At 44.7% G+C, this 13520-nt stretch overlaps 1 protein-coding gene across 3 annotated transcripts in view; it reads left to right on the forward strand.

The window, feature by feature from the left end:
* LOC115120436 (phospholipid-transporting ATPase IH) overlaps positions 1 to 13520 on the forward strand; it is an 87290-nt gene that overhangs the window by 45547 nt on the left and 28223 nt on the right. For all 3 annotated transcript variants that reach the window (XM_029649407.2, XM_029649479.2, XM_029649550.2), the window contains exons 6-14: positions 3493 to 3621; positions 3779 to 3882; positions 3974 to 4024; positions 4126 to 4190; positions 4384 to 4465; positions 4800 to 4950; positions 5162 to 5359; positions 6540 to 6713; positions 6836 to 7002. In XM_029649407.2, coding sequence (XP_029505267.1) covers positions 3493 to 3621; positions 3779 to 3882; positions 3974 to 4024; positions 4126 to 4190; positions 4384 to 4465; positions 4800 to 4950; positions 5162 to 5359; positions 6540 to 6713; positions 6836 to 7002 — 1121 coding nt within the window. The remainder of the gene's footprint in view (positions 1 to 3492; positions 3622 to 3778; positions 3883 to 3973; positions 4025 to 4125; positions 4191 to 4383; positions 4466 to 4799; positions 4951 to 5161; positions 5360 to 6539; positions 6714 to 6835; positions 7003 to 13520) is intronic.

Genomic DNA, 13520 nt, shown 5'->3' on the forward strand with positions numbered 1-13520 from the left:
ATTGGCTGGTGTTTCTCTATTCTGACCAAGCATTTTCATTCATGTTCAGATAAGAGCCTTTAGCTGTAATAGCTGTAGTATGTGAGTATAATGGCTCGTATGAGAGCTCATCCTTCTTCATTATATTATTATTCATGTAACAAAATAAACAGTGATTATTTTGTACACTGAATAATACCCCTAGTTATATAACCTTTGAACATTTATATCATAGCCATGGCTATCATCTTTGATCATATTGAAATGAAATCCGTTCCTGAGACCTTTTTAAGGCCGTTCTCCATGGGAACGTGCGTGCGTTCGTCTGCAATGCCATAGCTAGCGTCCCAGAGAAGATCAACGTTCCCCCTACAGTACCATTCCAAACATTCCTGTTGTGATTACTCTGGTCCCATACAGAGAAAAGGATTTGCCTTTCCAGACAGAGATTAAATATCAATATGACTGATATGCCGGGTCGCTATTACCCTGTTGTCTTCTGTGATGTCAGGCTGGACTAGGGTCAGAACCACTATATTACCATAGAATTAGGAATTAGAATTTAATAGGATTTGTATGGGTGTTACTGTAATATCTATAGTTGTATTTGAGTGTATGTCGGCACGTGTTGCCATAGCCATGCTGTCCACTGAAACGTGTCCTGACTATGAAAGAAATTCCTCATCCACACACACACATACAGTTGAAGTCGGAAGTTTACATACACTTAGGTTGGAGTCATTAAAACTAGTTTTTCAACCGCTCCACAAATTTCTTGTTCACAATCTATAGTTTTGGCAAGTTGTTTAGGACTTCTACTTTGTGCATGACAGAACTAAAATTGTTTACAGACAGATTATTTCTCTTATAATTCACTGTTTCACAATTCCAGTGGGTCAGAAGTTTACATACACTAAGTTGACTGTGCCTTTAAACAGCTTGGAAGTTTCCAGAAAATGATGTCATGGCTTTAGACGCTTCTGATAGGCTAATTGACATAATTTGATTCAATTGGAGGTGTACCTGTGGATGTATTTCAAGGCCTACCTTCAAACTCAGTGCCTCTTTGCTTGACATCATGGGAAAATCAAAAGAAATCAGCCAAGACCTCAAAAAAAAATTGTAGACCTCCACAAGTTGGGTTCATCCTTGGGAGCAATTTCCAAACACCTGAAGGTACCACGTTCATCTGTACAAACAATAGTATGCAAGTATAAACACCATGGGACCACACAGCTGTCATAACGCTCAGGAAGGAGACACATTCAGTCTCCTAGAGATGAACATACTTTGGTGCGAAAAGTGCAAATCAATCCCAGAACAACAGCAAAGGATCTTGTGAAGATGTTGGAGGAAACCGGTAAATAAGTATCTATATCCACAGTAAAACGAGTCCTATATCAACGTAACATGAAAGGCCACTCTGCAGGGAAGAAGCCACTGCTCCAAAACCGCCATAAAAAAGCTAGGCTACGGTTTGCAACTGCACATGGGGACAAAGGTTGTACTTTTTGGAGAAATGTCCTCTGGTCTGATGAAACAAAAATAGAACTGTTTTGCCATAATGACCATTGTTATGTTTGGAGGAAAAAGGGGGAGGCTTGCAAGCCGAATATTTTTTATTTTACCTTCATTTAACTAGGCAAGTCAGTTAAGAACAAATTCTTATTTTCAATGACTGTCTAGGAACAGTGGGTTAACTGCCTTGTTCAGGGGCAGAACGACAGATTTTTACCTTGTTGGTTCGGGGATTCGATCCTGCAACATTCCAGTTACTAGTCCAACTCCTCCCCCCCAAGAACACCATCCCGACCGTGAAGCACGGGTGGCAGCATCATTTTGTGGAGGTGCTTTGCTGCAGGAGGGACTGGTGTACTTCACAAGATGGTATCATGAGGCAGGAGAATTATGTGGATATATTCAACATCTCAAGACATCAGTCAGCTAGTTAAAGCTTGGTCACGAATGGGTCTTCCAAATGGACAATGACTCCAAGCATACTTTCAAAGTTGTGGCAAAATGGCTTAAGGGACAACAAAGTCAAGGTATTGGAGTGGCCATCACAAAGCCCTGACCTCAATCCCATAGATCATTTGTGGGCAGAACTGATAAAGCCTGCGCGTGAGGCCTACAAACCTGACTCAGTTACAGCAGCTCTGTCAGAAGGAATGGGCTAAAATTCACCCAACTTATTGTGGGAAGCTTGTGGAAGGCTACCCAAAACGTTTGACCCAAGTTAAACAATTTAAAGGCAATGCTACTCAATACTAATTGAGTGTATGTAAACTTCTGAACCACTGGGAATGTGATGAAAGAAATAAAAGCTGAAATAAATCATTCTCTCTACTATTATTCTGACATTTCACATTCTTAAAATAAAGTGGTGATCCTAACTGATCTAAGACAGGGAATTTTTACCAGGATTAAATGTCAGGAATTGTGAAACACCTTTGCCAACTACATTTAAACTCAGTTTATGTAAACTTCCGACTTCAACTGTACATGCACATTCTACCGATGTTCCTCACCGATGGTCCCCTGACTCAAACAGAGTGGATTGTGGGGAAAAGAGGAATAGTAAAGAAGATATTAATCGTAGCTATAGAGAGTGTATGTGCAGTACAGTGGTGTGTACGGTCACCGTAGAGATGGGATTTATAGGCAGTTAAGCTGCTCCACTTGCATAATCCCACTGTTACGCAACAACTCAATCCCCAGGAAGAAAGGAGTGGGAAAAATCTGAAAGTGTGATTGTGCGCGAGGCATGTGTGTTTCCTGTAGGAGAACTGCTAATTATTTCTGGCTCTACAGCAGCACCTCTGAAAGTGTGATTGTGCGCGAGGCATGTGTGTTTCCTGTAGGAGAAATTCGAATTATTTCTGGATCTACAGCAGCACCTCTGTGTTTGTTTACAATGGCATGGGGTTTATCACATTTAAATGATATCCCATCCCCCAAATAGTGCAAACATTTTGACCACCAGAGCCACCAGGTACGGCTCTGGTCAAAAGCAGTACATTGTAAGAGGAATATGGTAGTCCCAGGAGCGAAGTCACGAGTGAGCCTGGGTGGACCCAGGCCCACCCACTGGGTAGTCTGGCTCACTCAAAAAAATTGATTAAAAGTGTTCCAAACGGGACATTATTTGTCTTTTTACCTAAACATGCAAACACCATCAGATTGAATTCCTAGCAAGCAGTTAGTCAGATTTTATTAAAATTAACAGAACAGATGAACTGGAATGAGATTCACTCTCACGGGATGGGTTGACAAAAAGAACTAACTAAACCACACAAAAATAATTCTCTGCACATTTTTTCAAAATGTGTAAAATTGCAGGAAGTTAGCCGCTCTAGCCCCACCCACACCAAAAAAAAAGCCCACCCACCAACGAATTTGGCTATATCACTGGGTAGTCCACTCCATTTAGATCAGGTCAACAGTAGTGAACAAGGGAATAGTGTGTGATTTTAGGACCCAGCCTCTAAACTGATGATGTGGTTGACCTGTCAGGTGGGGGACGTTGTCATGGTGAGGGAGGACGAGACGTTCCCCTGTGACCTCATCCTCCTTTCATCCAGCCGCGGTGACGGAACCTGCTACGTCACCACTACCAGCCTGGATGGAGAGTCTAGCCACAAGGTGTGCACACACACATGTGCACACACACACTTACATACTGTTACGCACACACACACGTACACTGCTGGGATTCACCCCTGAATTATTCCAGCATGCTCTCTGATCAAACATGACTTCTAAGTGATTCATCTCTCTCCCCCCTACTATGCTGTGTCAGACCTACTATGCTGTACCAGACACCATGGCCTTTAAGACAGAGCAGGAGGTGGACTCTCTACATGCGACTATTGAATGTGAACAACCACAACCTGACCTCTACAAGTGAGTGACACTCAATGTGTGACACACACAGAATCATTGAATGACCTGTTGGTTTGTTGAAAATTGCATACATTTTATTTTTCCTATTTAGATTTGTGGGGCGCATCAATATTTATAAGGAAAGAGAGGATCCCATAGCCAGGTAAGACCAGCACCCCCCTCTTTCATTCCTAAACAGTCTTTGCCATGGATAGTAAAGCTTTTTCTTTTTGACTTTTTATCTTGTTTCTTTTCTCATTTTAGACCGCTGGGAGCTGAGAACCTTCTCCTCAGAGGAGCTACCCTGAAGAACACAGGACATATTTATGGTAACACACACACTGTTCTGTGTTTGAAGTTATATCTATGGTTATATTTGTGTGTGAGTCGGCACGTGTTGCAATAGCCATACCGTCCACCGAAACGTGTCCTCCTGACTATGAAATACATTCTTCATACACACACACACACACACTGTTCTGTGTCTGTAGTGATGGTAACCCCTGGTTGTTGTTCCCTCAGCTGTAGCCATTTACACAGGCATGGACACCAAGATGGCGCTTAACTACCAGTCCAAATCCCAGAAACGCTCAGCTGTGGAAAAGTAAGATCTATTCCCATACCTTCCCCTCTCTGTGTCTGGTTGCTCTGGTGTGGCTAGAACTACCTGTCTGATGAAGGATAGCAGGAGTTAGAATAGTAGCAGGAGTTAGAATAGTAGCAGGAGTTAGAATAGTAGCAGGAATAGTAGACTCTGTTATTACATAAAGTCTGCATAATTCTATTTGATCTCATTCAAGCTGTGTGTGTGTGTGTGTGTGTGTGTGTGTGTGTGTGTGTGTGTGTGATGCTCTATTGACAATTATTTTACATCCAGTTCTGGAGAATCGATCTGCATTTAGCTCCTCTAAACCTCTCCTCCCTCTACCTCCCTCCAGGTCTATGAATGCGTTCCTAATCGTGTATCTGTGCATCCTGATCAGTAAAGCAGTCATTAACACGGTTCTGAAGTATGCGTGGCAGTGGTCTGCTGACCACGATGAACCCTGGTACAACCACAGGACCGAGATCGACAGAGAACGCCATGTGGTTAGTCCCCCAAACCACTACACTACCCACAAAGCACGCTGTCATAGCAAAATGAATAATCAGGTCACTCCCTATTTAACGTTCACTGACTCTGATAAAGCCTCTTCTCTGTCTCTAACTATCCTTTCGTTCTCGTTCTCCCCTTCTCTCTCTTCCTACATCCTCCTCCTCCCTGCCTCTACCCCCCTCCATCTTCTCCTCTCTCTCTCAGGTGATCCGGGCGTTCACAGACTTCCTGGCCTTCATGGTGTTGTTTAACTACATCATCCCAGTCTCCATGTACGTTACCGTGGAGATGCAGAAATTCCTGGGTTCTTACTTCATAGTCTGGGACAAGGATATGTATGATGAGGAGCTGGGGGTGGGGGCTCAGGTCAACACATCTGACCTCAACGAAGAGCTTGGACAGGTACACACACTCACACATCTTCTGAACATCTAGATATACTAGACTCACTTGTGTCCACACACACGCACACACACATTTATACTGCAGGTAGAGTACACAAATACACACATACGTATACTACACACACTCCAAAAACTGAGTTTAGGGCTTGTATCCATAAAGCATCTCAGAAAATATATTTGAAATCCTGTTAACCTGTTTATAAGACAACAACAAAAACTCCCAGCTTTTAGGATGATGGTAAAACACTGTTCAGACGAACTCTGAGCCAGGAGTAAAATCAACTCAGAAACCTTTATCTCAGCTGGTAGTCACAACAGCTTGAGGTACCGCAAAGGAAAGATACTGATGATACTCATTAACATTGTTGCAAATGACGGGGAATAACCAATCATGAGGAAGCCTCGCCAGGTGTAAACTCTATAGCACGCTTCAGGCTTTGTTTTTACCAATTCTGATGGTTGTTAAAATTTGAATTTTGACAATATGACCGTTATATCAACACACACGTCACTCCCGTTTAACAACTCTAAATCGCTTTGGCACAGTCAGCCCCAAGCCACTCACCGGTAATGTTGCATACAATGTTTGAAAGGTCTGTCATTTTCATCAAAGACAATCAAAGTTAACATAAGGCCTAGATGTCTTCAACTACCCAATTTATAGGTATGCCTAATTTAGGCTTCTTTTTTCACGTGATATTGCACTCCAAAGGGATAACTTGAAACAACAGCATAATGTAGTTAGTTAAATAATTGAAAGGAAAACATATGAAATAGGTCTTATGTAAAATCATTGTCAAAGGCACAAGTGATGCTGTTTCATGTAGGTCTAGATTATTTGTGGATTGATTCTTTAGAATGATCAAAACATTCTTTAGACAACTCCAAAGCTATTGCATGTGGTGCAGGAACCACTGACTCGCTGCATTTTTCCATTATTAAGACACCTGCTGGTAACTCTTAACTGGTTAGGACAGCTCATGAAGTGTCCTAAATATCTGTCGACTCTGTGTGACTATTATGAATAAAGGGGCTTCATGCATAGCTTTTGTTTTTTCCCGTAGGAGTAAAATGTCTCTTCTCACAACGGATGACCAATTTTCTACTCTGAGACGCTTTGTGGATACGGGCCTAGGTCAGCATCTAAAGATAACTTCTGCTTCTGTCTGTGTGTGCAGGTAGAGTATGTGTTTACTGATAAGACGGGGACATTGACGGAGAACAACATGGAGTTTATAGAGTGCTGTGTGGACGGGCACGTGTATATCCCCCACGTCATCTGTAACGGACAGATCCTCAGTGCTGCTTCCAGCATAGACATGATCGACTCTTCTCCTGGAGGATACCGCAGGGTAAGACCGTGTGTACCCGTGTGTACCAGTGTGTACCAGTGTGTACCAGTGTGTAGTGTGTAGCAGTGTGTAGCAGTGTGTACCAGTGTGTAATAGTGTGTCTGTGTTCCTGTGTGTGTCAGGAGCACGAGGACCTGTTCTTCCGGGCTCTGTGTCTGTGCCACACGGTGCAGGTGAAGGAGGAGGAGACAGTGGACAGCATCAAGAGAGGGATCCACCTGGGAAAGCCCACCTCCTTCTACATATCATCCTCTCCTGATGAGGTGGCTCTGGTGGAGGGCATGAAGAGGTAACACACACACCAGTGGCGGTTGGTGCCGTTTAAGATGAGGGAGGATATTGGGTGACTGTCATTCATATGCCATTCACCCAGTTCAATGTAACATCGCTAGGTTTAGTCTACTAGGTAATACTACAATTTTCACTGTACCCATTATGAGGTTGCTATAACCTAGACTATGAATGAATGTTTACAACGTTGGGCCACAGGTCGAGATGATAATTTTGAGTGCATCTAGCTGATCTAGGGTGGAATCATTAGTCCAACAGTTGCAAATTAGAGTTTTTATTGGGCAAATGCAGGTATGTTTATCCCAGTTTCTTTTCATTTAAGATTTTTTTTTCAAGAGAATCTGTGGAATTAATACACCCCTGAACACACGCAAACAGTTCAGTTTCATAGCAGTCACATACAAACAGCATCATCACTTTGCTTGTTGTACAGTGTATATATAATTCCTTCGTGCAACTATCTATGCGCTCTCCTCTCACCTTTTCCCTTCACTTGTGGATTTCAGTGCACAACACATAAGATGTCTGGGATCAGGCGAAAAAAATCTTTCCAAGCCAAACCTTCATATCATGACCGCTAACCACTACACACAGCCTACATCGTTGTCACGTCATAGTCTACGAGAACTAACACGTTAGTAAACCCACTACGTTCATGCAGTATAGTGTACAGTCAGAAAGCAGTTTAGCAGTTACACCGGCGGGCCCCAGTGGTGTTGGGTGGTCCTTTGCATGGGGTGACGTAAGTTTCCTTTAACAATCAGTCTTCCAGATAGATGACACAGGAACCTTGGTATAAAACTCTTTAGTAATAAAATGGAATTGCAGACAGAGTTTCACATACAGAATACCTCAGTAGTCTATAGTAAAGATCTGTTTGGTGAAACAAGAGACAAAGCTCATTATACTAGTGGGTGTGACAACCTACCATCAATCATACCTTAGCATTGTTGCATTGGATTAGCTGCAAAGTAACTAAGATGAGAAAAGCATGTCTAGACTGTGGTTTCTCACTCTGCTATCTCGGCCTTGAGGCTGTGTGAGTTCACCGGTACTTCCGGGTTGGAGCGAGCGGTCGCATTCGCACTTCGGCCGCAGGTTGTATAACTTTTCATTACATTTCATTACATTTCACTATAGTACAACGGTTTGATTTGTCTAATCTTAGCAATTTCTTCTTAGCTAGCTACATAGCCGTCTTTGTATCAAAGATAATTGCGTAATTATCGTATTTCGTCGTCCTAACGCAGTCTACACTGCTATCTGCCCAGCAGCTAGCCAGCTAGCTAACGTCCACCGTCTATCGAATAGCAGCACTAAAAACTATTACACTCAACTGAATGACCTGATTAGTGTAGTGTTAGCTAGCTACATAGTTGTCTTTGCTGTCTTCGTATCCAAGATAATTGTGTAGTTTAGAGTGTGTAGTCTTAGAGTGATTATCTTAATTTACCGAGGTTAGCTAGCCAGCTATTTGTCGTCCTTAACGTAGGAGACACTGCTAGCTAGCCAACAGCTAGCCAACGTCCACCGAATTGAACTTCCTCACTCAACAACCCGGTCGCATTCCGCTTCGCTCCACAGGTAGTATCACATTTTCATTTCATTTCATTACAGTACAACGGTTTGATTTGTTTGATCGTAGCTAGCTACATAGCTAGCTACATAGCCGTCTTTGTATCAAAGATAATTGTGTAGTCTAGAGCGATTTTCTAGGTTAGCTAGCCAGCTATTGTCGTTCTTTTAACGCAACGTAACGTAATCAACACTGCTAGCTAGCCAGCTAGCCCCAGAATAGCAGCACTGTCGAAACTATCACACCCAACGGAACGACTTGATTAGTGTAGTGTCAACAACGCAGCCACTGCCAGCTAGCCTACTTCAGCAGTACTGTATCATTTTAATCATTTTAGTCAATAAGATTCTTGCTACGTAAGCTTAACTTTCTGAACATTCGAGACGTGTAGTCCACTTGTCATTCCAATCTCCTTTGCATTAGCGTAGCCTCTTCTGTAGCCTGTCAACTATGTGTCTGTCTATCCCTGTTCTCTCCTCTCTGCACAGACCATACAAACGCTCCACACCGCGTGGCCGCGGCCACCCTAATCTGGTGGTCCCAGCGCGCACAACCCACGTGGAGTTCCAGGTCTCCGGTAGCCTCTGGAACTGCCGATCTGCGGCCAACAAGGCAGAGTTCATCTCAGCCTATGCCTCCCTCCAGTCCCTCGACTTCTTGGCACTGACGGAAACATGGATCACCACAGATAACACTGCTACTCCTACTGCTCTCTCTTCGTCTGCCCAGCTTCTGGTCAGCGGGGTGGTGGCACCGGGATCCTCATCTCTCCCAAGTGGTCATTCTCTCTTTCTCCCCTTACCCATCTGTCTATCGCCTCCTTTGAATTCCATGCTGTCACAGTTACCAGCCCTTTCAAGCTTAACATCCTTATCATTTATCGCCCTCCAGGTTCCCTCGGAGAGTTCATCAATGAGCTTGATGCCTTGATAAGCTCCTTTCCTGAGGACGGCTCACCTCTCACAGTTCTGGGCGACTTTAACCTCCCCACATCTACCTTTGACTCATTCCTCTCTGCCTCCTTCTTTCCACTCCTCTCCTCTTTTGACCTCACCCTCTCACTCCTTCCCCCTACTCACAAGGCAGGCAATACGCTCGACCTCATCTTTACTAGATGCTGTTCTTCCACTAACCTCATTGCAACTCCCTCCAAGTCTCCGACCACTACCTTGTATCCTTTTCCCTCTCGCTCTCATCCAACACTTCCCACACTGCCCCTACTCGGATGGTATCGCGCCGTCCCAACCTTCGCTCTCTCTCCCCCGCTACTCTCTCCTCTTCCATCCTATCATCTCTTCCCTCTGCTCAAACCTTCTCCAACCTATCTCCTGATTCTGCCTCCTCAACCCTCCTCTCCTCCCTTTCTGCATCCTTTGACTCTCTATGTCCCCTATCCTCCAGGCCGGCTCGGTCCTCCCCTCCCGCTCCGTGGCTCGACGACTCATTGCGAGCTCACAGAACAGGGCTCCGGGCAGTCGAGCGGAAATGGAGGAAAACTCGCCTCCCTGCGGACCTGGCATCCTTTCACTCCCTCCTCTCTACATTTTCCTCTTCTGTCTCTGCTGCTAAAGCCACTTTCTACCACTCTAAATTCCAAGCATCTGCCTCTAACCCTAGGAAGCTCTTTGCCACCTTCTCCTCCCTCCTGAATCCTCCTCCCCCCCCCCCCCCCAATCCCTCTCTGCAGATGACTTCGTCAACCATTTTGAAAAGAAGGTCGACGACATCCGATCCTCGTTTGCTAAGTCAAACGACACCGCTGGTTCTGCTCACACTGCCCTACCCTGTGCTCTGACCTCTTTCTCCCTCTCTCTCCAGATGAAATCTCGCGTCTTGTGACGGCCGGCCGCCCAACAACCTGCCCGCTTGACCCTATCCCCTCCTCTCTTCTCCAGACCATTTCCGGAGACCTTCTCCCTTACCTCACCTCGCTCATCAACTCATCCCTGACCGCTGGCTACGTCCCTTCCGTCTTCAAGAGAGCGAGAGTTGCACCCCTTCTGAAAAAACCTACACTCGATCCCTCCGATGTCAACAACTACAGACCAGTATCCCTTCTTTCTTTTCTCTCCAAAACTCTTGAACGTGCCGTCCTTGGCCAGCTCTCCCGCTATCTCTCTCAGAATGACCTTCTTGATCCAAATCAGTCAGGTTTCAAGACTAGTCATTCAACTGAGACTGCTCTTCTCTGTATCACGGAGGCGCTCCGCACTGCTAAAGCTAACTCTCTCTCCTCTGCTCTCATCCTTCTAGACCTATCGGCTGCCTTCGATACTGTGAACCATCAGATCCTCCTCTCCACCCTCTCCGAGTTGGGCATCTCCGGCGCGGCCCACGCTTGGATTGCGTCCTACCTGACAGGTCGCTCCTACCAGGTGGCGTGGCGAGAATCTGTCTCCTCACCACGTGCTCTCACCACTGGTGTCCCCCAGGGCTCTGTTCTAGGCCCTCTCCTATTCTCGCTATACACCAAGTCACTTGGCTCTGTCATAACCTCACATGGTCTCTCCTATCATTGCTATGCAGACGACACACAATTAATCTTCTCCTTTCCCCCTTCTGACGACCAGGTGGCGAATCGCATCTCTGCATGTCTGGCAGACATATCAGTGTGGATGACGGATCATCACCTCAAGCTGAACCTCGGCAAGACGGAGCTGCTCTTCCTCCCGGGGAAGGACTGCCCGTTCCATGATCTCGCCATCACGGTTGACAACTCCATTGTGTCCTCCTCCCAGAGCGCTAATAACCTTGGCGTGATCCTGGACAACACCCTGTCGTTCTCAACTAACATCAAGGCGGTGGCCCGTTCCTGTAGGTTCATGCTCTACAACATCCGCAGAGTACGACCCTGCCTCACACAGGAAGCGGCGCAGGTCCTAATCCAGGCACTTGTCATCTCCCGTCTGGATTACTGTAACTCGCTGTTAGGCTGGGCTCTTTAAGGAATACCTAGGATAGGATAAGATAAATCCTTCTCACCCCCCCCCCCCTTAAAAGATTTAGATGCACTATTGTAAAGTGGCAGTTCCACTGGATGTCATAAGGTGAACGCACCAATTTGTAAGTCGCTCTGGATAAGAGTGTCTGCTAAATGACTTAAATGTAATGTAAATGTGTGACAATCAGCAGGTGCAGACAAATCTCAGCCTGAGAACTAAAGCAGTACATCTCCATTTACTCAGTACAATTCCATCATTGAGCATTGCAAGCATACAAAGGTTATCATATATATATATATATATATATATATATATATATATATATACATACATACATACATACATACAGTGGGGCAAAAAAGTATTCAGTCAGCCACCAATTGTGCAAGTTCTCCCACTTAAAAAGATGAGAGAGGCCTGTAATTTTCATCATAGGTACACTTCAAATATGACAGACAAAATGAGGGAAAAAATTCCATAAAATCACATTGTAGGATTTTTTATTAATTAATTAGCAAATTATGGTAGAAAATAAGTATTTGGTCAATAACAAAAGTTCCTCAATACTTTGTTATATACCCTTTGTTGGCAATGACAGAGGTCAAACGTTTTCTGTAAGTCTTCACAAGGTTTTCACACACTGTTGCTGGTATTTTGGCCCATTCCTCCATGCAGATCTCCTCTAGAGCAGTGATGTTTTGGGGCTGTTGCTGGGCAACACGGACGTTCAACTCCCTCCAAAGATTTTCTATGGGGTTGAGATCTGGAGACTGGCTAGGCCACTCCAGGACCTTGAAATGCTTCTTACGAAGCCACTCCTTCGTTGCCCGGGCGGTGTGTTTGGGATCATTGTCATGCTGAAAGACCCAGCCACGTTTCATCTTCAATGCCCTTGCTGATGGAAGGAGGTTTTCACTCAAAATCTCACGATACATGGCCCCATTCATTCTTTCCTTTACACGGATCAGTCGTCCTAGTCCCTTTGCAGAAAAACAGCCCCAAAGCATGATGTTTCCACCCCCATGCTTCACAGTAGGTATGGTGTTCTTTGGATGCAACTCAAGTTCTATTTTGGTTTGATCTGACCATATGACATTCTCCCAATCTTCTTCTGGATCATCCAAATGCTCTCTAGCAAACTTCAGACGGGCCTGGACATGTACTGGCTTAAGCAGGGGTACACGTCTGGCACTGCAGGATTTGAGTCCCTGGTGGTGTAGTGTGTTACTGATGGTAGGCTTTGTTACTTTGGTCCCAGCTCTCTGCAGGTCATTCACTAGGTCCCCCCGTGTGGTTCTGGGATTTTTGCTCACCGTTCTTGTGATAATTTTGACCCCACAGGGTGAGATCTTGCGTGGAGCCCCAGATCGAGGGAGATTATCAGTGGTCTTGTATGTCTTCCATTTCCTAATAATTGCTCCCACAGTTGATTTCTTCAAACCAAGCTGCTTACCTATTGCAGATTCAGTCTTCCCAGCCTGGTGCAGGTCAACAATTTTGTTTCTGGTGTCCTTTGACAGCTCTTTGGTCTTGGCCATAGTGGAGTTTGGAGTGTGACTGTTTGAGGTTGTGGACAGGTGCCATTAATACAGGTAACAAGTGGAGGACAGAGGAGCCTCTTAAAGAAGAAGTTACAGGTCTGTGAGAGCCAGAAATCTTGCTTGTTTGTAGGTGACCAAATACTTATTTTCCACCATAATTTGCAAATAAATTCATTAAAAATCCTACAATGTGATTTTCTGGATTTCTTTTCTCATTTTGTCTGTCATAGTTCAAGTGTACCTATGATGAAAATTACAAAAATTTCCTCTCTCATCTATTTTAGTGGGAGAACTTGCACAATTGGCTGACTAAATACTTTTTTGCCCCACTGTATGTATATATATATACAGTAATCATGGCATTGGTGTAATGTACTCAGAGGAGGACAGAAGCTAGCTGTCCTCCAGCTGCACAATGGTGCTAACCTACAGAGTGTAGACTTTCATTGCAAAACAG

This window comes from Oncorhynchus nerka, linkage group LG1, assembly GCF_034236695.1.
Source record: "Oncorhynchus nerka isolate Pitt River linkage group LG1, Oner_Uvic_2.0, whole genome shotgun sequence".
NCBI lineage: Eukaryota > Metazoa > Chordata > Actinopteri > Salmoniformes > Salmonidae > Oncorhynchus > Oncorhynchus nerka.